The 26,642-nt window shown below is 49.2% G+C and overlaps 2 protein-coding genes across 9 annotated transcripts in view; one reads left to right on the forward strand and one right to left on the reverse strand.

Moving 5' to 3' along the window:
* Positions 1 to 26,642, reverse strand: part of ST7L (suppression of tumorigenicity 7 like) — a 121,221-nt gene that overhangs the window by 24,798 nt on the left and 69,781 nt on the right. For 6 of the 8 annotated variants that reach the window (XM_074370170.1, XM_045511689.2, XM_010948316.3 and 3 more), the window contains one exon: positions 22,258 to 25,782. The exons of 1 other annotated variant lie outside the window; for it this stretch is intronic. In XM_074370170.1, coding sequence (XP_074226271.1) covers positions 25,648 to 25,782 — 135 coding nt within the window. In that variant the 3' untranslated portion in view covers positions 22,258 to 25,647. Of the gene's footprint in view, positions 1 to 22,257; positions 25,783 to 26,642 lie in introns of those variants that run through there. One more of the 8 variants, XM_074370169.1, reaches the window with a different exon arrangement.
* Positions 10,899 to 23,466, forward strand: WNT2B (Wnt family member 2B). The gene is made up of 5 exons (XM_010948312.3): positions 10,899 to 11,447; positions 17,127 to 17,347; positions 18,383 to 18,660; positions 19,364 to 19,628; positions 22,606 to 23,466. Exons 1-5 carry the CDS (start codon positions 11,260 to 11,262, stop codon positions 22,833 to 22,835), a joined length of 1,182 nt encoding a protein of 393 aa, XP_010946614.2. The 5' UTR covers positions 10,899 to 11,259; the 3' UTR covers positions 22,836 to 23,466.

Here is a 26,642-nt window from a genome sequence, read left to right on the forward strand (position 1 = left end):
ACCTATATGCTGAAAACTATCAGACATTGATGAAAGAAATTGAAGATGACACAAATAAATAGCTATTTTATGTTCTTGGATTGGACGAATTAAAATTGTTTAAATGTCCTTACCACCCAAAATGATCTACAGATTCAATGCAATTTCTATCAAAATTCCAACAGCATTTTTCATAGAAATAGAAAAAACAATTCTAAAATGTATGAAACCATAAAAGACCCTGAATAGCCAAAGGAATCTTGAGAAAAAACAAAGATGGAGCCATTACACTACCTGACTTCAAACTATATTACAAAGCTATAGTAGTCCAAACAGTGTACTAGCATAAAGATAGACATGTAAACCAATGGAACACACTAGAGAGTCCAGAAATAAACCCTATACATATGCAGCCAACTATTCTTTGACAAGGGCACCAAGACCACACTGGGGAAAGGGTAGGCCCCTCAACAAATGGTAATGGGAAAACTAAATATCCACATACAAAGGAATGAAACTGGATCCCTATCTTACCCATTCACAAAAATTAAAATGCATTAAAGACTTAAATGTAATATCTGAAACTGTAAAACTCCTAGAAGAAAACATAAGGGAAAAGCTCTTTGATACTGGTCTTGACAATGATTTTTTTGTTAAGATGCCAAAAGCATAGGCAACAGAAATAAAATTAAACAAGTAGGACCCCATCAAAATAAAAAGCTTCTACACAGCAGAGGAAACAGTCAACAAAATGAAAAGGCAGCCCACAGAATGGGAGAAAATATTTGGAAACCATATATTTGATCAAGGGTTAATGTCTAAAATATATAAGGAACTCATAACTCAATAGCAAAAAAGAAACAAAAGCAAATAATCCAATTAAAAATTGGGCAAGGGAGCTGAATAGAACTTTGTCCAAAGAAGACAAACAGATGGCCAAGAGGTTCATGAAAAGGTGTTCAACATCATTAATCATCAGTGAAGTGCAATGAGGTACCACTTCACACCTGTTAGGATGGCTACCATCAAAAGGATAATAGATAAGAAATGTTGGCGAGGATGTGGACCAAGGGTTACCCTGTACACTGCTGGTGGGAAAGTAAACCGGTACAGCCACTATGGAAAACAGTATGGAGGTTCCTCAAAAAAGTAAAAAGAGAACTGCCATATGTTCCAGCAATTCCATTTCTGGAAATATATCTAAAGGAAGCAAAATCAGTATCTCAAAGAGATACCTGCACTACCACATTCATTACAGCATTATTCACGACAGCCAAGATATGAAAGCCACCTAAGTATCCATCAACAGGTGAATGGTTAAAGAAAATGCGGTGTACAATGGAGTATTATTTAACCATAAAAAACAAGAAATCCTCCCACTTGTGACAACATGGATGAAACTTGAGGGCATTATGCTAAGTGAAATAAACCAGACAGACAAATACTGTATGGTATCACTTATACGTGGAATCGAAGAAAAAAGTCAAACTCATAGAAAAAGAGTAGAATGGTGGTTACCAGGAGCTGAGGGTTGGGGGAAATGGGAAGAGTTTGATCAAAGGGTACAAACGGACAGTTATAAGAGGAATAAGTTTTGAGGCTCCAATGTTCAGCATGGTGACTATAGTTAATAATACTGTATTGTATACTTGAAATTTGCTAAGAGAGTAGATTGTAAATGTTCTCACACACAAAAAAAGGGGACTATATGAAGTGATGGATATGTTTATTGTGAGGATCATTGCATAATGTGTTTGTACATCCAATCATTTATGTTGTACATTTTAAATATATACAATTTTATTTGTCAAGTATAACTCAATTTAAAAAAAAAAGAGCACAGAATGAATGCCTTTGTGGCTAAAGCAGAGCCTTTACAAAGGGGGACAGCAGTGACAGACAAAACAGTGAAGTGAAGTGAAGTGAAGTGAAGTGAAGTGAAGTGAAGTGAAGTGAAGGCTGATTGTCTGAAGGCTTAGATAACAGGCTGGGGGAGTTTCTATGTCACCATTCAGGCAGTGGGGAGCCAGTGAAGCTTTCTAATGAGGGAGCAATGTGATGAAGGCAGACATTTGGGGAGAAGAGCCTGCAGGTTGAGTAGAACCAGTGGGGGTTTCTTTAATAGCTCAGGTATGAGGGTCTAAGGACTGCTTGAGGGCAGCGGTTCTGGGAACAGAATAGTAGATGGGAGAGACATTAAAAAAATGGCAGTGTGCAGTCATGATAAAAGACAAGGCACAAAAATTTACAAGATGACTCAGAAAATGACAGTGATATCTGGATCATCTGGGAGACCGAAGCTCCAAGAACTACTTGCTCAGAGTGGCCCAACAGTGCTCATTATTTGGTTGACAGGATGGCAGCCCTTGTGGCTTGTGAATAGCATTCTGTGGTGGAAGCATCTCTGCTGAAATTGAATGCCCCAAACCAACATTCTGAAGTCAGGAAGCTACCCTAAAAATGTATCCCTTGGCCAAATTGGGTTTACCTGGCTATGGAATGAGAGAAACTAATCTTTGCTAAATAAAGCAAAGCAAAGATCAAACTTACTAAATTACAGACTGTTATCATTCATGGTGGAAACTCAGGCTATTGCAGGGGCAAGAGAGACAAAGAAAGTGCTCTGTTTCCAGAATTGTCTATAGTCATCCAACAATCATTTATTAAGCATTTGACATTTTAAGGGTTGTGACATTTCTCAGCTGTTTAGGAAAAATGAGAGGGGCGACTGTCCCATTACGAAATAATTTTGCACAATGGGAAGGAAGCACAGTGTTTTTTGTACATTAATTTCACAGACTGGAGGAGTGATGATCATGTTGACATGGAGTGGGAAGTGTTGAAAGGGTAGATGATTGAGGGTGGGGGGAAGGCGAGTGATGACAAACATGACTGAAGAACTCAGTAGAGATGTTTCAGAGCTAGGGATTTCAAATTGGGAATCCAGAATCACAATAATGGATGAGATCACTAAAGTAGCAGCTCTCAAAGAGGTTTATAGTAATACTAAGATGTTATTTGACCTTCTCACACTCATTCTCTTTTAAGTATAGAGTGTTTTCCAGAGGCTATAAGACCTGCACTATCACAACAGATTGAATGTAGAAGCAAATATAAGAATCCTGCTATTAAGCCAGACCTTAAAGATAATTGCAAAAATGTTACATAATGCCACTCTTCTCACTGTTTTTGTCTGGGAAATTATAGTTATTTCTCATAAAACATTACAATATTGGCAAGTATTGGATTTATTATTGTTAATTTTAAAGTAATTAAAATATATAAATGTTTTGAAATATTTTAATCTTTTAAAATAAACTTTCTTCTTTAAAACAGTTTTAGATTTACGGAAAAATTACAAAGACAGTACACAGTGCCCACATACCCCACATCCAGTTTCCCCTATTATTAACATCTTACTTACATTACAAATGTGTGGTGCATTTGTCAGAATTAATGAACCAATATTGCTGCATTATTATTATTTACGAAAGTCCATACTTTACTCAGATTTCCTCAGTTTTTCCCTAATGTCCTTTTTCTTTTCCAGGGTCCCACCCAGGATACAACATTACATTTAGTTGTCATGACTCCTTAGGTGCCTCTTGGCTGTGACAGTTTCTCAGACTTTCCTTGTTTTTGAATGACCTTGACAGTTTTGAGGAGTTCTTACTGGTCAGGTATTTTGCAGAATGTCCCTCTGATGGAATTTGTGTGATGTTTTTCTTATAATTAGACTTGGGTTATGGGGAGGAAAACCACAGAGGTGAAGTGTCATTTTCATCACATATCAAGGATATACACACTATCAACCTGACTTACCACTGTTGATGTTGACCTTGATCACCTGACTGAGGTCTGTCAGGTTTCTCCACGTAAAGTTATTCCCTCGCCACACACACACACACACACACTCCTCAGAAGTCACAACCTGTAGCCCACACTTAAGAAATGGGGAGTTAAGACTCTACCTCCTTAAGGGCATTATTTGGAATTCTTCTGTATGAGAGATTTGTCTCTTCTCCTCATATATTTATTTACTCAGTCATTTATTTATATTAGCATGGACTCATGCATAACTCATGCATATTTATTTCATACTTTGCGTTATCATCCAAAACTATTTTGTTGCTCAAATTGTCCAGTTTTGGCCACTGGGAGCACTTTGAGTTTGGCTCCTGCGTTTGTTTTTAGTATGGATATATATAACCACATAAATAAAACTCTTTGGGCTTCTCGATAATTTTTAAGAGTGTAAAGGGATACTGAGACCAAAACGTCTGAGAACCACTGCTCTAACAGACCCCACCTGACCCCCCTACACCAGGTGTGGGCGTGGTTCTTCCGCAGGAAGAGGCTGCAGACAGGGCAGAGGCAAAGCGGGCCGCGCTGCCCGCACCCAAGAGGACACCCACTTTTTGGTGCCATACACCCCCTCCTAAGGTTTTCTTCCAGTCTGAAACGCACGAGTCCCCACGAAGTCGAAGCTCGCCCTGCCATGCTTTTCCAGGAAACGCCACTGCGGGGCGCACGGCCCACGGCCCACAGAGTGAGTCTCCCACCCGGGAGTCGGGAAGGGGCCGGCATCTTGACTCCGGCTCAGCGTTTTCCTCCGCGGAGCCGGGACCCTGGCCTGGCCTGCTTGGCCTTGTCCCCACTTCAGGCTCTGCTGGCTCGCCCTCCTGGGCCACATCAGGCGTGCAGGTGTGCCGCCCACGTAAAAGAGCGCTCCCGCAGCAGTGGCGGGTCGCGCGAGGCGGAGCTGGCCGGCTCTCCAAACCCCTCAAGGGCACCCCGGATGCCCTCGATCTGCCCGATCCCTGCTGAAAGCCGCCGGACAGCTCCCCGGGCCTCGGCCTTGCTCCCCGCCCTCCCCTCGCTGGCCGGGCTGGCGGGGCCGGGCAGACCCTTTTTTCTGCAGGCGCACGACGACAGACAGAGATAAACGGCTGCAGCTGGAGACCAGGCTAATTGATACAATAAGTTCTATAATTGCCTCGAAAATAAGGTAATGATTTGGCAGAGGGAATGCTTTGATCTTATCAGACAAGAAAGACCTCTCCAAATGAAACTGCAGAGAGGGGCTGGAGGCCTCCAACTTCAAGTGTGAAGTGCGGGGACTGCCTAGCTCCTCTTCTCCCCCACTGTCCCCTGTTCCCTGCCTGACACACCCAGGCTTTTCTGGAAGGGATAGAAAGACCATTCTCCTGAAATGGCTGGAGAAGAATACATGCTCATATGCCATAGGTTATGTGTGGAGGAGGGGTGGTTTCTGGGCTGTTCAGGAACAGGGGGATAGCTGGAATGATTCCTCCAGCCCTAGAGAGGCTGTAGAAAGGGAGATGGGGCGGGGAGGGGAGAAACAGACTGGGATTATGAAAAAAGCCTGATTTGCTCAAGCCTGATGAGATTTCTTACACAGTGAGGGCTTGATTTGGGCTTTTCGGGCAGGAGGGGTAGCAGAGGGAGGAGAACCTTGGTCCTGCCTTCTCCAAGAATCTGTACACACACTCACACACACACACCCTCTCTCTGCGCTGTGGGTGTCCCTGCCTGGCAGAGGCCCCAGCACAAAGAGGATTAGAGAGATGAGCTAATCTGGTTTGTATCCCAGACATGGCCCCAGAAAGGGACCTCATCTACCCTGATGTTTAAGAGGGTAAAGGAGTGAGTTCTCCTTTGGGGGCCTGCTGGCTGATAGTAACAGAGATCCCTTCCCACTGGGGTCTGAAGGAGGTTAGAGTCCTAACTTCAGGGTCAAATTTAGGAAGCAGAGAAGCAGAAGACTTGGACAACAGGGTGGGATAAAGACAAAAAGAGGCCAAACAGAGGGAAATAGACACCCACTCTACTTGTCTCACCAGTGAGGAAACTGAGGCCAGGAGTGGGAAAGTGATTTACAGAGTCATGAAAATTGTGCATGGTTGAGCTGGGGGTAAAAAACTGATTTCTTTCAGTCCAGTGCACTGTGCACTGTGTTGGAGAGAGTGCAGGAGAAGGTGTAAGACAGGGCAAGAGAGAGACAGACACAGAGTAACAAAGATACACACGGAGGTGATTAGAGAGGAACACAGACACACAGGGACAAAGAGAATCAGAAAAGACATGGAGAGAGAGAGAGATGAGGAGAGTGAAAGAAGAATGAGAAAGAAAGTCATACAGATTCACAAAAGAAAAAGCTGGAGAGAAAGAGAGATACACATCAAGAGACGAGGCGTGACAGAATGATAGGGAGACAGAGGTTCCGCCAGAGGAGGAAAGGCTGGCAGATATAGACACACAGAGAGATAAATGAAGACAGAGAGACAGAAACAAGAGAGAGGAGCAGACACAGAATGACAGAAATATGAGCCAGAGACAGACTCAGAGAGACGGAGACACAGGAAAGAGACTCGGGAAGAGTGAGAGGCAGAGTGAACTGAGGAAGGCAGAGTAGGAGGGAGGCAGACAGTGGGCTCTGCAGATTGTTGTCCAGTGGAAGCAAATCTCACTTCCAGATTGTTCTGGGGCCCTGAACAGGTGGTGGGGAGAGAGAGCTCAGTGCTTAGCCTATCTGATATAGGCAGATTGTGAGAGGGGGGCTGGGGGCAAAGTGGGACCACCCTCCCTTGGGGTTAGGCTGGTCAGTGACCACCCAGGATCCCAGCAGCACACCCACTGGCCTCACACAGAACCTGGGCCACCCGCCCAGGATGGCTGTCAGCCCGCCCACCGCCTGGCTCCAGTCTGATTACAGCCAAAGTGCTAAAAGGCTCCAGACCCCCATGCCCCGCCCCCGTGGTCCCGCCTCCCCAGCCCTCCTCTTTCCCCTTCTCCCTTAGCTCCCTCTTTTCCTTTCTCCAGGACCCCTTGGGGAGCAGTCTACCCTCCACCCAATTGAGCCACTGGCTGAGAGGAAGAGGGTTTCTGCCACTAGCCCTGCCCCACTGAGTCCCCTTCCCTGGTTAGGGGCTGGATGCTCCTTCCCTCTAAAGCCCTCTTGGCCTGGCCTCTTTGAGACATGTTCCATGCCTCGCCTGGGAGCTCATAAATACCAAGGAGAGGCCGGTCAGGCTGTGTACAAAGCATAGATCTCCACCCCACCCCCTTTAAAAGTCCCTGGGTTCTTCCCATGCTCCCTACTCTTCCATAGATACCTGCCTGGTGTGGCTGGGGAGGAAGAGACGGGGCAGGGGGCACTAGAGGCCTGGGTGAACCTGGCCCCATTTCAAATGAGACTTGCCTTGGTTTGCAAAGAACTCTCAGGAAAGGCGTCTCAGGGCCCCTTGTGCAAGCAGCAGGCTCAGGAATTCCTTGACTCCTATCCAAACCTCCCCCCAGCCCCTTCTCGGCCTTTCTCCCTTCTCTCCGCTCGTTACCATCCACACCACCTCCCACCCACCGGGAAAGAGAGAAGGTCATCGCCAAAGGGGCCCAGGGAAGGGGGGGCCTCCAAAGGGGGTAGACCCGGGTGGAGTAAGAGCTGTTTACTCACCCCCCAGCTCCCCTTAGCTCATCTCCACTCACTTCCAAGGGCCAGGAAAAATTCAAAATCATTCAGCCACACACAGCTGAGAATGGAGTGAAAAAAAGATAGATTTTAGCTCTGAGTGGCCCCATGTGGGAGCAGAACATGAAGTGAGACCCAGGGGTGAGGGAGACCCTTTTCCTTGGGGCACCGACTTTTGAGAGGGCAGGAGGCTGTGGTGCCACCTTGAGGAAGAAGGGAGGCCTAGCTCTGCTGGCGCCCCAGAGAATCTAGAGGCCTTGGTGGGGGGGCGGGGGGCTCTGGGATTCTTCCTCGGGCCTCTTCTGTCTGTCAGCCCTCAGGTGGTTTTACTGTATTTGCATGAAAATGCCTTGGGGGTAAGTCCCTTTCTCTCCTTCTGTGTTATTTAGGATGCCCTGGCCAGTGCCAGGCAGATAACAGACCCTCCGTAAGTGCCAACCTGACTCTAGGCAGGGCCCTCCAGACCAGAACTTGACTCCCTAGTCAGTGACTTCTCCCTGCCCGCCTCCACGTACGGTGGACAGGAGTGAGGGATGGGAGGGAGGAGCAGGTCAGGCGCTAGCCTGAGCTCTGGCCTTGACCCTCTGCCTGGAAGCCCCACAACAGGCCCTTGCGTGAGGAGCTGAGCTCTCCAGTAGAGTCTAGGACCTTGAGACTGGAAGTTTATTTTGAGATTTGAAGTCCAAAGTGGCAGATCCCAGAAAACCTCTTCTCTGGCTCCGTATTTGTTCTCTAGTTAAGTGGCTGAGTGCAGCTCTTGCAGTCAGCTGGCTCCTGCAGCCCGGGATTCCTCCTGGGGAGCGGGGGGGGGGGGGCTCAGAGGGGAGGGGAAGAAGGACCAAAACCCCATCCTGGGTTGTCCACTTTTGGGCAGAGGTAGCCTGACAGCACTGGGGAGCGGTCTTGTCCCCTCACCCACTGCCCTCCCTCTTGGAGTTGCTGATGGTTCTGGAGGGCCCCTCAGCTCAGCAACATGCTTTAATAGTTGAGCATCTATGTTGTGCCAAGACACGGTCCCACTTGACTTTGAAGACAGCTGAAGCCAAAGAAGGGGCCTCGTTAGTGAGTCTGGGGCCCATGTGGGCGAGTCCACCCAAGGTTGGGGCTGATGTGATCATCTCTAGCTCCCCACCCCGCGACCTCAGGCCCATATGTAGAAATGAACACAGGGCCAGAGTCACACCCAGGCCTACGCACGTGGGGAGTCTGGGAGAGGCTGCCAGAGCTTGCAGAACTTGCGGACTGCTGCCCGGCATCAGGGTGGGACTGGGCTGGGTGGAGGAGAAAGAGTGGTCCAAGGAAAGGGGCCTGTCCGGGAATGAGCCTGGGCCCACTCCTTTCTCACCTGCTCCTCTCAGGGAAGCTCAGCCTAGATCTGCCTCTTTTGGAGCAAATAGTAGGGTTGACTGGAGCCTCCCAGTCTGAGACAGGAGAAGGGGATGGGAAGGGTCAGGTTGGCAGGGAGGGATATGGCCAGCATGTGGACCCTGCTTGGTCTCTGTATTCAACCCTCACTCACTCCCATTGGACTCCAGGTCACCTTCTCCCCTGCATGACTTGGACCACTCCTGTTAGGTATCTGAACTCTTCTGCTCCCTAGCTCACTCTGCTCCAGCTGGCCGGCCCCGCTAGCTAGCTTCTGCACATCAGCCCACTCCCAACTTAGAGTCTCTGCTGGCTGTTCCCTCTGCTCGGGATGCTCTTCACCAATAATCTGCCTGGCTTATCCCCTCGCCTTCTTCAAGTCTTTGCTTGAATGTCACCTTAATGAGATCTACCCCGATCAGCCTACTTACAACTCTGTTGCTTCCCACTGTACTTACCACTTTCTAACATACTAGGTTTTACTTATGACGTTTACTGTTTATTGTCTATCTTCTCCCAATAGAAGGTAAACTTTGTGATGGCACAAATCATTCATTTTGCTTTGTTCATTGATGTGTCCTCAGTGCCTAGCACAGTCTGGCACATGATAGGAACTAAATATTTGTTGAATTAATGAATTCACTCTGCTCCCTGCCACAGAAAGTGAGGTAAAGTAGTAAGAGATGGAGAGGGGATAAAGGTCTCTCTGAGCCCTTCTCCTTCATATCTGCCTCTGGGATGTCTGCAGCCTCTCTGCAGCCAGCTGCGCCCTGTCCGCTCACACTCCGGAGTCTAACACAGACCCCCCACCCCCCAACCAAGAACTGACAGTGAGTTTGGGGTTGAAGAGGGTGGGCAGTTTCCAGAGCGTTGTTTACACCAGGGCTTTATAGTTTAGATAAATCATGGGGAGAGGCACGAAAGACACCTGGGAATGAGGGGCTAGGCAGGAGAAACTGAGGCTAGAGAAGGGGTTGGAGCCAGACCCCTGGAGGACTTTTAAAGTTGGAAGACTCGGGGTTTTAAAAAGAATTTTTACATCTCAGTTAAGGGCCACCCCGCCTCCAGAAGTTCTACCTGCCAGCCTGGGAAGTGCGGACGGAAGAGGAGAGTCAGTTTCCACAGCAAGCACCTCTCCACCTCTTCCCATTTTACCACGCCTCCCCCCCTTCCCCCGGCGGTGGGGGTGGGCAGTGGAGAGGAGGATGGGTGGAAAGGCGAAGGAGAGAAATGGCTCCGGGGCTTCCACTCTCTCAGCAGGACCCCCACCCTGGCCTCTGGTTCGGGAAGGCTGCCCAGCTGTTTCTGATTCTTTCGTACTCGCAGCCCCGCCCGAAGGGGTGGGGGACCGAGGCAACGGGGAAGCCGGGAGAGAGTAAGCTCAGCCGAGCCCGCGCGGGGAAGGGAGGGGAGTCCGCGTTGGGTCCGCAGGTGTGCCCCTCCGCTTCGCCATCGATTCCCGTTCCGAACACGGGAGGGAAGCGTCGGGTCCAGGCAGGCGGGTGGGAGCCACGTCTAAAAGTTATGTGTAGGGGGCGGGGGGGGGGGGTGCGGTGAGCAGCGGGTCGGAGGAACCCGGGGCAGCGATATCAGATGTGAGAAGCCCCTACCTGAAGTCTGCTGCCCGTGGGGCCCCTGTTGGCAGCGTTGAAAAAGGAATTAAAAGAGTCTCCTGCAACTCCCCGTGGCAGATTCTACCCATTTCACAGAAGTGCCAGAACGAAGAGAGGACCCGAAGAAGTGGCTGCATCCTTTGTGGCTTGCTCCAGTGTCACTGTAGGTTAGATGACAGGGTAAAGTGTTTACCCCCTCACTCGGCACTCCTGACCATCACCCACGACGGCTGGGGTTACCGAATGAAGGGCTCTAGGACCCGGTGGCGCGGCGTCGGCAGGGACCGGGCTCTTCGAGCTCTGAAGGGCGCTGCTGCACCCTGTCGCGTCCCTAGCGAGCAGGTGGGGGCGCGGCGCGGTGCTTGGGGCGCCGAGGGGCGGAGGCTGCAGCCACACCTAGGGCGCCGCAGAGCGCTCGGGGCTGGCGCGGGCGGAGCCGCCCTGAGGGCCGCGCGTGTCCCCGGCCTCGGCCCCGCCCCGCGCCGTCCAATGAGAGCCCGCGGCCGGAGGGGCTGTCCGCACACTCTGTCCGCAGCCCCACTCGGCGCCGCCGACCCCCTGACACCGCATCCCAGCCTGGGCAGCGCACCCCAGACCCCGAGCTCGGCGCGCCGTCGTCGGCTTCCGGACACCGCTCCCTGCGCCCCTCTCCGGGACCTGGCGCCCCGGCTCCTGGACTCTAGGTGCCCCTAGGTCCCCAGCCGCCAGCAAGCCCTATGGCCCCCCAGGGGGTGAAGTAGGAGCAGCCTGAGTACCCTCAGCCGGTGCCCTCCACGCCCCTCCGGGCCGCGTGGCGGGAGTCTTCGGGGAGCTATGCTGAGGCCGAGTGGTGCGGAGGAAGCCGCGCAGCTCCCCTCTCGGCGCGCCCGCGCCCCTGTCCCCGCGCCCGCGCCTAGACCCACGGCCCTCGACGGCTCTCGGGCTTCGGCCCGCTTGAGTCTTGCCTGCCTTCTGCTGCTGCTGCTGCTGATGCTGCCGGCCCGCGTAGACACGTCCTGGTGGTGAGTGCGGCTCTTAGGGATGAGAGGGTGAGGCGCTGGGTTAGAAAGGCCGAACGCGCCAGAAAGGAATATAGCTCCCGGCATCCGCGCGGCTCAGGAGACTAGTTTGTCGCTTTGACCAAGTAAGAGACGATCCGGATGGCGGAGGGGGGCGGGGATGGGGGTAGTTGATAAGGGGGCGCCCCTCCTTCCCTGTTGGGTGATGTGAGCGCTGGGTATTTGGAGTAAGGACGGCCGGTCGTTGAGGCTTCCCAGACCCACTCTATTTCAGCTCAATCCTCTTAGGGCAAAACTACTATCCGAGTTTCTCTCAGGATGGATTCAAGGAACCAATCGTCCATCTGGGGCCTTCCGTGGCCGTCCAAAAGGACACCCTGATCGCCTAAAGTTGCCCCCACCCAGAGGTGGAGAATGGGACAGCTGCCAAGGGCGGGCGAGCCTCTCGCTAGTCTACCCCCACCCGATAACGCAGGAAGGTTTTGGTGAGGCAGCAGTACCCAGCGCAAGGTTTAGAAATGGAATCGAGGCAAAAAACTACTCCATTAACTCCCACAATTAAAACAAACAAAATACTTGGGTTTGCATACTTTAGGCATTTTGTCTTCAATCTGTTTTGAGGTTCACTTCGAACCTTGATATCTTCCTCCTTTCTTCCTGTTCTGCTCTAGATGGTCCCATCTCCCATCTCTCCCCTCCAAGAACTAGAGGCTTCTGGAGTCCCAAAGCATTAAGAGATCCTCTCCTAAGATTTCTTGCAGTCTTTAGACTCCAGACACTTCTAAGACGGCAGATGAGGCAAAAAGCATTAAAAATCCACTGGATATCTGTTCTCTTCTGATCTCCCACCCTCAAGCTCTGGATGGCACTCATCTTTTTCTCCCAGGAGAACGAGCTGCTCTCTCTCTGCCCCCACCTTCTAGGGGCTGGGCAGGGAGAGAGTTGAACTGAGAAATGACTCCGTCTTCTCATCTTTCCTTTTCACCCCCCAGTCAAACTGGCCTCTTGGACTGGGCTATTGCCCCTCTCTACCCATGCAGTGCCCCACGCTTCCTTTCCTTATTCTGCCCCTCCCCCCAAGCCTCCCTCTACCCCACAAAGTGTGGTCTCTTCTCCCCTTGCACCCTGTGGCTTCTCTCCTCAGGACTTGGAATCTTGGCTGGAAGGGCTGAGGGGCCAGCAAGCTTGAGCTGCAGATTCCTATCATTTCAAGATGCGTCTTTCTCCAACCCCATTTACCACCCCCCCACCCCCACTCCCACCCCACCCCGTTTTCCTGTTTCAGAAAAATCTCTCCTTTGGATCTTTTTTATTTCTGCAGTGTTGGGGAAGGCAAGGAGGGGGGTTCTGGATGGGGGAACAGGGAGGCCCATATCTTACATCTGGCTTAAAACATTCCTTCAGAAAGGGAAAAGGAAGAAAATGATGAGGAGAGAAACCTTTCAAAGTTCAGAGTGAGATCAAAGCCACCCTTTACTTTTTCGGGCTCAGTTTGGCTGGGGACTTTTGTCTTCAGTGACTTTGTATAGAGAAGATAAAATGCCACTGCCCATCCCAGATGGCAGTTTGCTTTTAGGGACTCTTGATTGCTTCTTACCAATTTTGGAGGCAGTCTTGTTCCACTTGGTGTTTAAATGAGGAAGTGTCACTGTAAATTCAGCACCCTGGTGGTGGTTCCTAAGACCCAACTAGGGTCTTTTTGTCCATTTTGTCCCCTTGGCTACTCCCCCTCCATTTTCTCTTCTCCCTCTATTACTCTCCCCCCATGTGGTTCATATTAAAGATTTTGGAAAAACTCCTAGGTGGAAGAGCTAGTATGGAGGGCGGCAGGCGGGTGATACAGAGGGATTCAGCCATCCCTGTGAAATGGAGGGGCTAGGATGGGCAGTGAGTACAGAGGTCATTTCAGTCTCCTTGCCTCACACAGGTCATAACTGCAGGCCTCAGTGGTCATCACTTCTGGGATAAAGAAGAAAGCTGCTTCCTAAAGGCAGGTCAGGCCCCCAAGGTGATTACCTCTCTTTCCCTTAGGAAAAAAACCCCAGCAAAGTTGATATTCTGTACAACTCCCTGAAGAGATGCCTGTTGACTCTGTGTATCCGTGTTCCACTCATCACTATCACCAGCTAACAGTCTGATCTTCCTCACAACTCTTCCCCCTACTCTCCAACCACTCCTTCCCTCTTCAGACCTTTAACTGCAGAAGGAAATGGATGCTCTGTACTTAATCTATGAAAAATAGAACAAGAAACAGGGATCTCCTGGCATGTGCCCCCCTGTTCCATTTTGCTTTCTGCAGGGGGTTGGATGTAGGGAATCACAAGAGCAGGACTGTGTTCATGGATGCACAGAGAGGGGAACATTAACATTATTGTTATCAGTAACAGCTGCCACTTAATGAACCCTTACTAAGTTCTAGACACTATGGCTAAGCACCTATAAGCATTATCTTCTTCAGTCCCCCAAATAATCCAGTGAAGCAGATACTATTATTATCCCCATTTCACACATGAGGAAAGTGAGGGATAGGAGGGGAGTGGCGAGAAACTCAAGTTCACACCAATTTTGGAACCAGAGTGGTCTACTCCTGGTTAAGTACTGTGTGTCTCTCTCATGCCTGGAATTGAAAATGAGCTTGGACTTTGGAATCAGATGTCCTTGGTTCACCCCACTTCTCCTCGGACTAGCCTTGATGGACAGACCTGGGTATTATTAATCTCCCTGAACATCAGTTTCTTCACCTGTGAAATGGAGATCTCTCTCTCTCTCTCACGTAGGATTTTTGTGTAGAAAAATGTTTCGTGAACTATAAAGTGCCATGTAAATGATATTGTTATTAAGATATTCAGGGAAGGTCATAGTTTTATCCCTGTGTTCAAAGCCCTATATGGCCTGGGCTAAACCATGTACATACACTAAGGACTGTAAAAGAAAAGAGGTAAATAAAAATAGGATCCCTGGCCTCATTAGAGAGGCAAACCTAAAACATCTGCAGATAGGCCAGCAATGTTGATAAAGAATAAAGCTATAATTGAAATGAGGTTTATAGCTAGCTAGGGGGAGAAGGGAGGGAAATCAGACAGGTTAGGTATTTATTCAACAAGTAGTTATTGAGTCCCTGCTTTGTGCCAGACATTGTTCTAGGTACTGGGGATACTGAAGTGAACAAAACACAGAAAACCCTGTGCCTTTGTAGAGCCGCAGGTCCTACATCAGCTGGGGATACTGATAAAATGCAAGCTCAGTGGGTCTGGAATGAGGCCTTGGGCTCTGCATTTCTAACAGATTCCCAGGAGATGCTGATACTGTGGTTCTCGGGACCACACCTTGAGTAGTAAGGAGCTAGAGTAGGGTATGAGCTGTTCTGTCAAAGGAGGCAGGTGAAGAGAGCATTGTGTGGCAGGAAATTGGGAAGGAAGTAAAAACTTCTGGAAGGGAAACACAGCTACAAAGTCAGAGGCATCTCACCCATCTACCAGCCCATCAGCTGGGAGATGCCTTAAACATCTTTGTGCCCCTAACGGCTGAGCTCAGTGCTTGGCACATGGTAGGCATTTTGCAGGCATCTGCTGAATTGAGAGGAGGATGGGCTGGGTCTCAGGCTGTTTCACTGGAGGCCCCCACACTGACTACAAGGGGCTGACTGCTGGTCAGGAGGCAAGTGCCCTGCTTTGCAGAATCTTGAAGCAGCTACTTAGTGGGGTAACGGTGATAGTAGAGAAACTTAATTATCTTCCTGTCTTAGACACTGAACAATGTTCCCACGCTCAGTGAGGATGTAACAAGAAGGACCAATGTGGGCTGCAGCAGCATGGAGTTAAGTCAGACCACAGGAAGGACTTTTTACCAGAGTTTGGCCTGCCCCACTCCAGACTGTCTCATGAGGGCTGGATTACTGGTCTCCCATTCCCATCCAACCCCCCTCTTCCCAAGCCCCAGTAAAAAAAACAAACACCCATTGCCTAGAGCAGTACTTGGGCTGAACTGGGGAAGCAGAATGGTGGTGAGACAGGGACAGGCTCCAACTCCAACTGTCTTGATTCTCCAAACAAAGCACCGCGGCAGTGGGTGTAACTCCCGGCTGTGCGTCAGGCAGCCCTTTCCGGCCTGGCCCAGTCTGGGGTGTTTATTTTGTTTGTTCCTGGAAGCTGTTGCCCTGATGGACAGTGCTGGGGACACTGATTCCATGGGATTTGTTAGTGGTGGACCAGCCCTCTCACCCCTTCCCCCGGGACAGATGGGCCCCATCAGCCCTGCTGAGTTCCAGAAGAGGCAAGCATCAGCCCTCCTTGTGTTTGTTTGAGTTGGTGTCACCAGCGGTGATCCAGTCTGTGGGTGAGGGCCGAGTGTGCGAATGTGGGGGGGTGGGGACGGGTTACAGAGGACATACAGCCAGGACAGTCCGGCTTTTCCCTTCTCCCCACTGGCCACCCTCCCTTCTCCTCACCCACTTCTAGGCCCATTTTGAGGCCTTTCCCAAACCACAGGCTCATTCACAGCCCAAACCAAATCTTTTCTGTCTGGAGCAGCAACTGCCCTCATGGCCCCCACCTGTTCAGAAGAGGGGAGAGGAGGAGTCCCTTTGATGTGTTAGGAGAACAGAGAATTCTCAGCAAATCAAGGAAGGCGCTGGGGGTGTTGGAGAGAGAGAAGGGGATTGTGGAGTGGGTGTATGGGTCAGATCTCACTTGGTGGCCTTCTGGGGAGAAAAGGGGATGATGCACTCCTGTCTGCTCTCTGAAGTGTTCTTTCTGAGGCTTGTGGCGGAGTCCAGGGCTTAAAGTATTTAAATGAAGGAAAAATATTGCCTTGAGAAAACTGAGAATGACTCGAGCAACCCAGTTAGCTTTTAGTACCCCGCTCAATTGATCTCCGTATAACTGTTCACGTTGGGCAGACTGGGGACTGGAACATAGGGAGGAGCGTTACTCTGTTACTCTAGATCTTGGCCTTTGGCTTCCCACTGCAAACAGCCCTCTGCCCATCCATTCGGGACATCATGCCCTGTAAGCTGGGAAGGATGATTTTGAAAGACTCATTAGTTAAGAAAGGCAGTGGGGCCTGGAAGCAAAGGGTATGGAGAGGAGAGTTGGGGTGGAGTGTTCTCCAGACCTCCCGACTGGAAATGTAGACTTTTAGCTACATGGTTCTGACTACAGCTGTAAACATTACTCAAAATTGCCCAGTATATCTCTTCCCACTCGCCCCTCCCTGTCTCCATCCTTCTTCCCCCAGCCATATCTTTCTGGACCAGCCATGCAGGACATGCCTCTTACGTGTGGGTGTAACAGTGTTGTCTCAGACTCCTGTGTTGTTAGTTTATTTTTCCGTGAGGCTCTTAATGTTTATTAAACAAACAGGCAATGGGTTTGTGTGATATGCCCACAGCTTCTGTGTATGTGACACATGCCTGGCCTGTGTTCTGGGAGGGTGTGTCACTTTGGCCTTTCGTTGGGGAACTGGTAATGGTGGGAGACCACTCAATTACTCTCTCTGCAACTGCTTAACTATTTCTTCAGAGCTTGTGGGGATTGCTTCTACTCATTGGCCTTGGGGAATACGGGCTGGGGGAAGAGGAAGGATCCTCTCCAAGGTCTGAATGCCAAACTTTCCCCTCCTTATTCCCCTCCTAATGCAGAAAAAAAGCCGGGATGCTCTGACAAGGCCATCTCCACCTTGCAGGTACATTGGGGCACTGGGGGCCCGAGTGATCTGTGACAATATCCCTGGTCTGGTGAGCCGGCAGCGGCAGCTGTGCCAGCGTTACCCAGACATCATGCGCTCAGTGGGTGAGGGTGCCCGAGAATGGATCCGAGAGTGTCAGCACCAGTTCCGCCACCACCGCTGGAACTGCACCACCCTGGACCGGGACCACACTGTCTTCGGCCGAGTCATGCTCAGAAGTAGGGGCCTCTTCCACCCTGCCCTAGCTCCTTCCTTTTCAATGCCTGGGGTGGTGAGTGGGGAGCCATGATCCCTTCTCTCCCCTCCCACACACTACTTCATAATCAGAGAAAGAATTGTGGGTAGAGCCCACGATACAGCTGGGTACAGACCCTCAGTACCTTAGATATGTGGGCAGTGGCCCCTCTAATCTCGGTGGTCTTGGATGATGGAACAAAGTAACAGCATTCCCTAGTACCTCCATCTTTCTTCCTACCTTTACCTTCCCCCGCCGAACCCCTAGCCTGCAGGTTTCCATGCACTGTAAGGCTGATGACTGGGAATGGCTGCTCTGTTCTTACCAACACCATCGCTGCCCTCACCCCAACAGTCCCAACACTATAGTAATGGGAGCAAGGGATAAACAGAAAGGTGATATGTAAATATTTGGAGAGTCAGCGGCTTGGACCAGGCTCAGCGAAAAAGCTAAGGAGAGCTAAACAGTAAACTAGGAGAAAGGGGATGAGATGAGAATCTGGAGGTGTCAGAAGGACAAGAGCGATGATTCATCAATCCCCAAGAGCAGAGAGGAAAGAAAGCAGGCTGGGGAAAGTAGCATGTCTCTCATGTCTCTCCAAATAGGATGACCTCTGGGATGGGGTCTCCACTGCAGGGGAACTGTCCAGCAGAGTGGGCCTGAAAAGGCCTGGATGTGGACCAAGGCAGGCTTCACTAAGCCAGGGTTGGCACTCAGTGGGAGGGAATGATTCACTGTGAAACTCTTCAATGGATGGAACCAGGGAGTTTGGAAGGAAGAAGTACAGGTCAGCCAAAGAGGTCAGATATACAAAGAAGTGGATAGAGAGCTGTGAGGGCTGGGGGAAGAGGTCAGATACTCTGGGGAATGCTCTTGCAAGAGAAGGGTACCTTGAATAAAGGAGGTGCAGAGGTTGCCCTGGGAAGAAAAGGGGAACAGGTTTCAGAGAGGGAGGTTGTGTGGGCTGATGACATACAGGGGCCTCTTTCCTAAAACACGCTTCTACCTTTCTCTCCAGGTAGCCGGGAGGCAGCATTTGTATATGCCATCTCTTCAGCAGGAGTGGTCCATGCTATCACTCGGGCCTGTAGCCAGGGTGAACTGAGTGTGTGCAGCTGTGACCCCTATACCCGTGGCCGACACCATGACCAACGTGGGGACTTTGACTGGGGTGGTTGCAGTGACAACATTCACTATGGTGTTCGCTTTGCCAAGGCCTTCGTGGATGCCAAGGAGAAGAGGCTTAAGGATGCCCGGGCTCTCATGAACTTACATAACAACCGCTGTGGTCGCACGGTCAGTACTCATGTCTGCGCGTGTACATTCATATTTACTGGGGGTGACCAGTTTGTGTGATCATGGACTGAATGTGAAGGTGGAAGCACTGAAGGCTTCTCGATCGCCTCCAAAAGCCCCAACCCCTGGAACAGGAACAGAGAATACAAGGTACCTTAGGAATGCCTAGGTTCAACCTGGTGCATAGAGAGTCTTCACATAGGTGGAAAGTAGGGAAAGGTGGAGAAAAGAAGGGAAATAACTTAAGAAGGAAAAGAACTGCCTCCATAAAGAGTGGGGTGGATAAGAGCTTATTTAGTCAGTTCACTGGTCTTTGAGTACCTCCTAATGCTTAGTACTGTGCTGGACAATAACATGCAACAAAAGCAGAAGGCAAGGTGCCTTGACTCTAAAACACGTGAAAACTAAAGCATGTGCCAGCGTACCGTAACAGTGAAACAGAATCCTGGGGCTTTAAAGTTAAAGTGGGCTTTGGTGAAACGGAAAGCACTGTTGGTCCAGGAAGGTTTCTTGGGAGAAGAGGTTCTTGAGTTTGAGCCGGAATAAAGGGTGGGATCCGACTAGGGAGAGACCAACCAGTGGCTCCACTGGCCATCCAGGGCCAGGACCAGCAGACCTCAGCGCACTCATGCTTTTAGTCCTGGGGATGACATAAAGTACCTTGACTGGCTGCCTCTCCCTTACCTGCCACCCCACCTCCCAGGCTGTGCGGCGGTTTCTGAAGCTGGAATGTAAGTGCCACGGCGTGAGTGGCTCCTGTACTCTGCGCACCTGCTGGCGTGCTCTCTCAGACTTCCGCCGCACAGGTGATTACCTGCGGCGGCGCTATGACGGGGCCGTGCAGGTGACGGCCACCCAGGATGGTGCCAACTTCACAGCAGCCCGCCAAGGCTATCGCCGTGCCACCCGGACTGACCTTGTCTACTTTGACAACTCCCCAGACTACTGTGTTTTGGACAAGGCTGCAGGTGAGTAAGGAAAGCAGGTAGGAACGTGAAGCCCCAGTTCTTAGCGCAGCACCTCCAGTTAGTTGTGGTCTGTTCCGCCTCAGGAGTTAGGGAAAGAGGAGCCACTGGAGGAATCAGTCAGACATTTAAACCTTGTCAGATTGCTGATTTATGCCCAGTCTGCCAGGCCCGAATCTGCCCAGAGAGGAGGCTAGACTCAGCACCATGCGGCCTGAGATGACACCACTCCTTTATATCCCCAGCATCTAGGGTACAGTACGTGCTACTCAGTGAATGTTTAAATGAATCACCCATTTTCAGTACCAAGCAATGTATGGGCTAGGCAGAAGCATAAGATGGAGTCTATGTTTTGGCTTTTCACAGTCTAGCTAAAGAAATGAGATATAACAGGCAGACAAATGCAACTGCAAAAGACAAAAATCAAGAAAAGTTTATTGGAAAGTGTGACATTTGTTTCTCAAAGTGTGGGGATTATCTGGGTAGCCAGAGAGAACAGGCGGGTATCCTCTGCACGTGAGTTGAGCGGTAGGTGGGAGAGCACGTGATCTGTTCCAGGAATGGAGAGCTGAATATGCTGATTGAATGAAGGTTTTGGGGAAGGGAGATTAAACGTAGACAGACAGGTTGGAAATAGACCATGGATGACCTTGGAAGGGTTTAGCCAGTGTGCTGCTACTGAAGATTCTAAAATGGGGTTGGGGAAGCAAGGAAGAGATCTCTACCAAAGGCTAACCCCTGGCAGAAAGCAGCAAATCAGTTTTTAATCTGTTCAGATATCTGTGGTTGAATTCTTGGGAATGCTGGAAGGTGATATGGTATCCCACCAAAAGAGTGGAAGTTACTATCCTGGCTCATGTTTCAGGCTCAGAAAGGTTAAACTAGGAACACCCTGCGACGCAACAGAACTGCTCTTCCCCTGGTTACTGTCATGGGCTCTCAGGCTCTTCTCTGCAGACTTAGCAGTCCGGACTTGGGTGAGGGGAAGTCAGAAATCTCGGCTGTCCTTCATACTATTTGCTTTCATGCATCACTGTCTTTCCTGGAGAGGCAACTGGCTTGGAGCAAAACTGGGCACAGACACAGGGTGGGACTCCACCCAAGTAACAGAGAAAGTAGTTTGTGTACTTTGAAGGGTGCTAGGAGAAAAAAGGTTGAGAAAGCACTTCTGATTCTCTTAGTGATTTCCTGCCACTCAGTTTGTTTTCTTCCCATGTGGTGTAATTCAGAGGGCTACTCTCTAAATGCCTAGAAATAATTCCACAACATCCGAGGCTGTGCTATTCAAGCCTATGCTATCATCCTAAAATGCACCTTTGGGGAAGGATCTTCGGAGTTAGGATGGAGCATGAGTCATATGTGTGTTGGTTTTTCTCAAGAGGCATAAAATTAGATCTCATAAAACCCAAAGTGGGGCCTGGAATTCAAAGGGTACGAGTCATCCCAGAAGGGAGTGTGGAGCCAGTACGCCAAAGCAGTGCTGTCCCACTGAACTTTCTACGATGATAGAAGTGTTCTCCCTTTGTGCTCTCCAGTACAGTAGCCACCTAGTCACGTGTGATTACTGAGCACTTGAAATATAGATAGTATAACTGAGGAGCTAAGTATTAACATTTATTTAATTTTAATTGACTTAAATCTAAATGACTGCATTTGGCTAGTGGCTGCTACATTGGACAGCTCAGCTCCAGAATGTAGAAGAGGCTTTTGGTGCACAAGAGACATGACTTAAGACCCAGCCCTTGAAGGTAAGAGAGTAACATATGTAGTAGACCTCGTCAGCCCACTCTCTAGAGCAGTGGTCTCCTAACATTTTGGCTTGTATACTCCTATCATTAAAAAAAAAATTTGCACACATACTCCAAAAAATGTATATTTACTGATGAATTGTATCTATGTCCCACTATACTGATGTGTGCATTATAAAGCATACATACAAAATAGATATTTTAAATTGATGGGATAAAAAACAAATACAGAAGTACTAGCATGTTCCGTCCACGTCCAGTGGCACGTGGAGACTACTGCTATAGAAATCAGTTAATTTATTTCCCCTCTTCAGCCCCCAGGCTAGTCACTTTCCCTCTGGGACAGGGTTGAAGTAGATATTCTCTAGGATCCATCCCATCCAAAATTCTATGATTTTGTCATCTGTTGGCAGTATCTCTTTTGCATAAATCAGTCAGAATGAGGTTGTGAGTAATATCTGTTCAGAGGGATGACACCATCTCTACCCTTCAAGAGTTCCTACCATGAGGTAAGGCAAGGGATATTCTTTAGCAATTCCTTAGAGATATGCCTCCTGCCAGTAATGCTAATCAGTTCCCCTCCTCAGTTGAACAGAGATTATAGACATAACAATCTGCTGGGTAGGTGCTACTATTATGCCTCTTTTCTTAGGAGAAAACGAAAGCCCAGAGAGATTAACTTGCTAGATCACACAGCTAAGAAGCGAAGACCTGGATTTTAAACCTAAACAATCTGACATCAGGCTCATGCTTTTAATGGTCATGCGATACTACTTCCCTGTTTAGTACAACTTAATGAAATATAAACTAAGGACCAAAATACTCACAAATGGTAGCTGGATTAGAGTTGTAGCAAAACCTCTTAGAAAAAGGAAATTATAGGCTGTTTTAAAAATTTTTTTTTATTATGGAAAATTTCACACATAAAATAGGGAGCCCTCACCCAGTCTGAACAATTACGGTATTTAAGGCTAGGCTTTGAATGGGGATATGAAGATGTATATTGGCAGGGAAGGCACTGCAGGAAGAGTCAGTGGTCTTTGGGGAGCCTTGCTGATGGTAAGAAACAAGCCTGGTGCACAGGGCAGTGAGGAGATGATCATTTTGGCTAGTGGGTATATTTTCAGGAAAAGGGATTCTTTATGGTTTCCTCATGAGGATGTGGGTAAGGGAACCAGAGCGGCTGGACTAAGAGGTAACTTGGTTCTCACTCTCTCTCTTCCCTGACCCAGGTTCCCTAGGCACTGCAGGCCGTGTCTGCAGCAAGACATCTAAAGGGACAGACGGTTGTGAAATCATGTGCTGCGGCCGAGGGTATGACACAACTCGAGTTACCCGCGTCACCCAGTGTGAGTGCAAATTCCACTGGTGCTGTGCTGTGCGCTGCAAGGAATGCAGAAACACTGTGGACGTCCATACTTGCAAGGCCCCCAAGAAGGCAGAGTGGCTGGATCAGACCTGAATACATAAATACCTCACTCATCCCTCCACTTCAAACCTCCTGACTCAAAAGCACAAGATCTTTGCATGCACACCTTCCTCCACCCTCAACCCTGGGCTGCTACAGCTTCTATTTAAGGACTTGGGAGAGTAATGCAGAGGGCCTCTCGGGTCCTGGCTGGTTCCTTAGCCCTGGGAATGAGTTGATAGGGGATGTAAAAAAACGAGCTGCTCCCTGACTCCCCACTCTGGAGGTTAGAAGGGAGAGTGGAAGAGGCAGGGGGACTTCAGAGTGATAGGAGTTGGCACTGAAGCACATGGTCAAGGCTCGTTTTTCCTTTCCCTTGCACTGGCTTCCTGACACTTCTTGTGTGTGCAAGAGAAAGGGTACCTGGGGAGAACTTCTTTTTTCCTACCTGGCTGAGGGTAAATGGGACAGAGATGAAACTACGTATCTCTTCCCTGGGTCAGTTTGAGCAGACTGCCTGGTACCCTAAAAGGAACTCTTCGGCTACAACATTCTTTCATTATCAAGAGCCTGGGTTGCTAGATAAGAGTTAGCCATAGTTGACAAGGTTCCATTCACATGCTCATATGTTTATAAACTGCTGTGTTTTGTAGGAGAAAAAAAATTACATAACTATACAAACATACATTCTCTACCAATCTGTCCTTTTCGACCTGTATCAGCCAGCACTGCCCCTTTTGCTCACTTTCTGCCTGTTCAAACTGAGCAGCATGCAGTGTCAGGCCATGCCTAGTACATCGTTAGAATACCCTGGAACACTCCTAAGAAAGGGTGATTTAGTAGGTCTACCTAGGCCTTGGGCTTTTTACTTTTTAAAACTTTTCATTCATTATTCTGGTGGTCAGCCAGGTTTGAAAAACACTAAATAAAAGGTATGTGACTCATGGAAGGTGGGAGAAGGTAACAAGCCTGATCTCAAGGCCCCACATAAATCATCAATGTATACTAGGCAGGTAGAGATCTCTGGCTTTGGCAACTTTTAGGAGAGGATCCTAGCCTTTGAAGCTGGGAGCGGGAGCCAGTGGTTACAGAGGGAAGGAGAGCTGGGGCTTGGGGCCAAAGTGGTAAAAAGCTTAGAAAGCAGCGTTTCCCCATTTATTCAACAAGTCTTTATTTAGTGACTCTTCAAGCCCTGGTGATTATTATCCTTCGCCCCATGTTTTGCTTAAACAGGGGCGCTCCTTCTGTGCTCCTACCCACTGCCTAATGAAGCCTGCAGTGGTGGAGTTTCCAGAGACAGCAGGCTTAGTAAGCCAGAGGGTAGGACAGAGAGTCCCAGAAACCATGATGTCCTATTTTTATGTGACTGGGACAGTGGTCATCTCTTACCTGTTGATATTTTAAAGAAGCAGAATGGTGCAGAAATCTGCAGTTACGACAGAGCAGGGTTCTGAAATCTCAGCTGTGCCAGTTAACTGTGTTTGATATTTTGAGCAAGATAACCCAACTTCTCTGAGCCTCTATCTTCTCATCTCTAAAATGAGAGTATGAACTTATCTCAGACATTGAGTTTTAATTATGCCCCAAACTCCAGCTAACAGACCCTCTTACTGAAGCCCCTCACTGGTCTAGCTCATCATTACTTTTCTCAGAATCTTCAATTTGGGACTACAGAGTATTGACAGCAGGCTGTAGATTAAGGCGCCTACACAAGAAATTCTGAATGCAGGCCCCCTCCTTTCCCGAATTCCTCTCCAGCACCCCTTGGGGTCCTCCCATGTTTGTGGAGCAGCTTTACTCTGCACAGGCAGCAAGAGGATGGGGGAGCCATAGCTCTGGGCCATGGGGGCAGATTTATTTGGATGATAGGACTAATATTTGTGTAACCTGCTGAGACCTGTGTGGGAGAGTTTAGGGTGGTTTTTCTCTTGGTGAGGGGGTTTGCTCCGGTTTCACATCCATTAACACAAAACATGAGCTAGTCAGGGCCCTTGTGGTCTGCGGTGAGGGGATTCCTGTGGAGAAACGGGACTGAGTGAGTCAGGCCAGGGGAATGTCTTCCTTGCAGAGTGGAGTCAACTGGATAACTGATGAGCCAATGGTGGGGTTAGGGAGGGGGAAATGGGAGGGGAAAAGAAGAGTTTCTGACATCTTGAGCTGGGATTAAGAGGAGGAAAGCTCTAGGGTAGTGGGAAAGTAAGGGGGTCATAGTCAGTCTAAACTCAAGAATCGGGTTGAAAGAATTACAAGAGGGTGCTGTCTTGTACGCTGGGCCACTGGGAGGAGCCTCAGGTGCCAGTTAGCTCCAGCTCTCACAAGAACATCCAGGTTAGAACATAAATGACAGCCTAGGCCTGCCATGGCAAATCAACCTGAGCTAAGTCCACCTGTGTTCTAGTATCTTATTCTCTGTTGGTTCTTACCCTGTGGAAGGAAGTGGGCCTCTGCTGGCATCTCATACTGCTCTGTGCTTTTCCCTGGGCTCCAAATTCTAGTTCATAAAGGCCCAAGTTTTGCAATTTCCTATAAATGGTTAAGAGAAGAGCAAGCTATCCAGAGTGAGAGATCTGAAAAGTGAGGTGGATAGTGAGAGAAAAGAGGTCTATGTAAGCCCCGCTATAGAGGCTATGTGGCTCCAAAAAGGAGGGGCGGCCAAGCAATTAATTTTTCCTCTTCTTCCTTAGCTTGCCTCTGCATTCTGATTGGGTTTAAACAACTGACGTCCATTCTACATTATACAAACAGAAACTAATTCCTTTGGAAGAAGCAACAATATAAGAACTTTATTTGGTGCAGTCAAGGCCCCACTTACTTCTGCTGCTACTCACTCACTGTCCCTGGTCTCTCCCGCTCCCATCTCCTCAGTTCAATAGAGCTCAGTCCCTGGGATCAGCAGTCTCTTCGCCTGCCTCCTCTCCTTGCTGTCGGTCTTCATTTCTTTTAGCTTTGAATATTTAGGTATAATGCATTGCAGAAAGTGCTGTTTGGATACCAGGTTAACCTGAAAGACATTATCCTTTAAGGATCTTAGAATCTTTCAGAGAAGGCACATGACTTAAGTACCTCAGCTGCATAGCCTATAGCCAATTTCTCTTATGTAAAAGCAAGAATGCCAGCCTTAACAGAGCCCTGCAGATAAGGGCCAGCTTGTATCATTGCTAGCCTTGAATAATAACATGAATCCATACTCTTCCTTACAATGATGCTGGAAAAGTGAAATCAGGGACTTCAGATTATTTAAAAGGATCAAACATTGCCTGGCCCTAAGGGTCTGTTAAAAGTCTTGTAGGTCTGACTCATGACCACTCACTGCCTCATTTCTCTTCCTCCCTGTTACAGAGAGTAGTTTCTTCTCCTTTCTCTCACCTCCCTTAGCAAGACCACCAACCACTAAGTCCTTTGCCAAATTCTCAGACCCACTCAGGACATTGGTTTCTACATGGGTTAATATAAGACAGATAATAAGGATTTTTTTTCCCTCAGTCTTTCTGAGGTTTTATTTAAATGTCCTCTGTGGTCATAGGGCAGAAGCCCAAGGGAGGACGCCAGGGAGCGTATGTTTCTCTTCCCTGGGAGGCCGTCAGCCTAGCTCCTGCAGCCAAATTACAGCACCAGAGAACAATGTAATGCATTCCTGGGCAGGTCGGTGGGACCCTGGGCGCCTGGGCCTTGTGGAGAGAGGTGCCAGACACAGAGCTCTCCGTAAGCAATCCTGCAGAGCCGCCCCCTGGGTGCAGAAATGAAATACGGGAGAGCTTCACATTACACAGAGACCTATAGCTCACACCTGGTTATTGATGGCCTTGGTGGAGGCCTCTGCCCCCACCCTCCACTTGGGAACTGCCTGCTACTACGGGGGTT

This window comes from Camelus bactrianus, chromosome 9 (assembly GCF_048773025.1).
Source record: "Camelus bactrianus isolate YW-2024 breed Bactrian camel chromosome 9, ASM4877302v1, whole genome shotgun sequence".
Lineage (NCBI taxonomy): Eukaryota > Metazoa > Chordata > Mammalia > Artiodactyla > Camelidae > Camelus > Camelus bactrianus.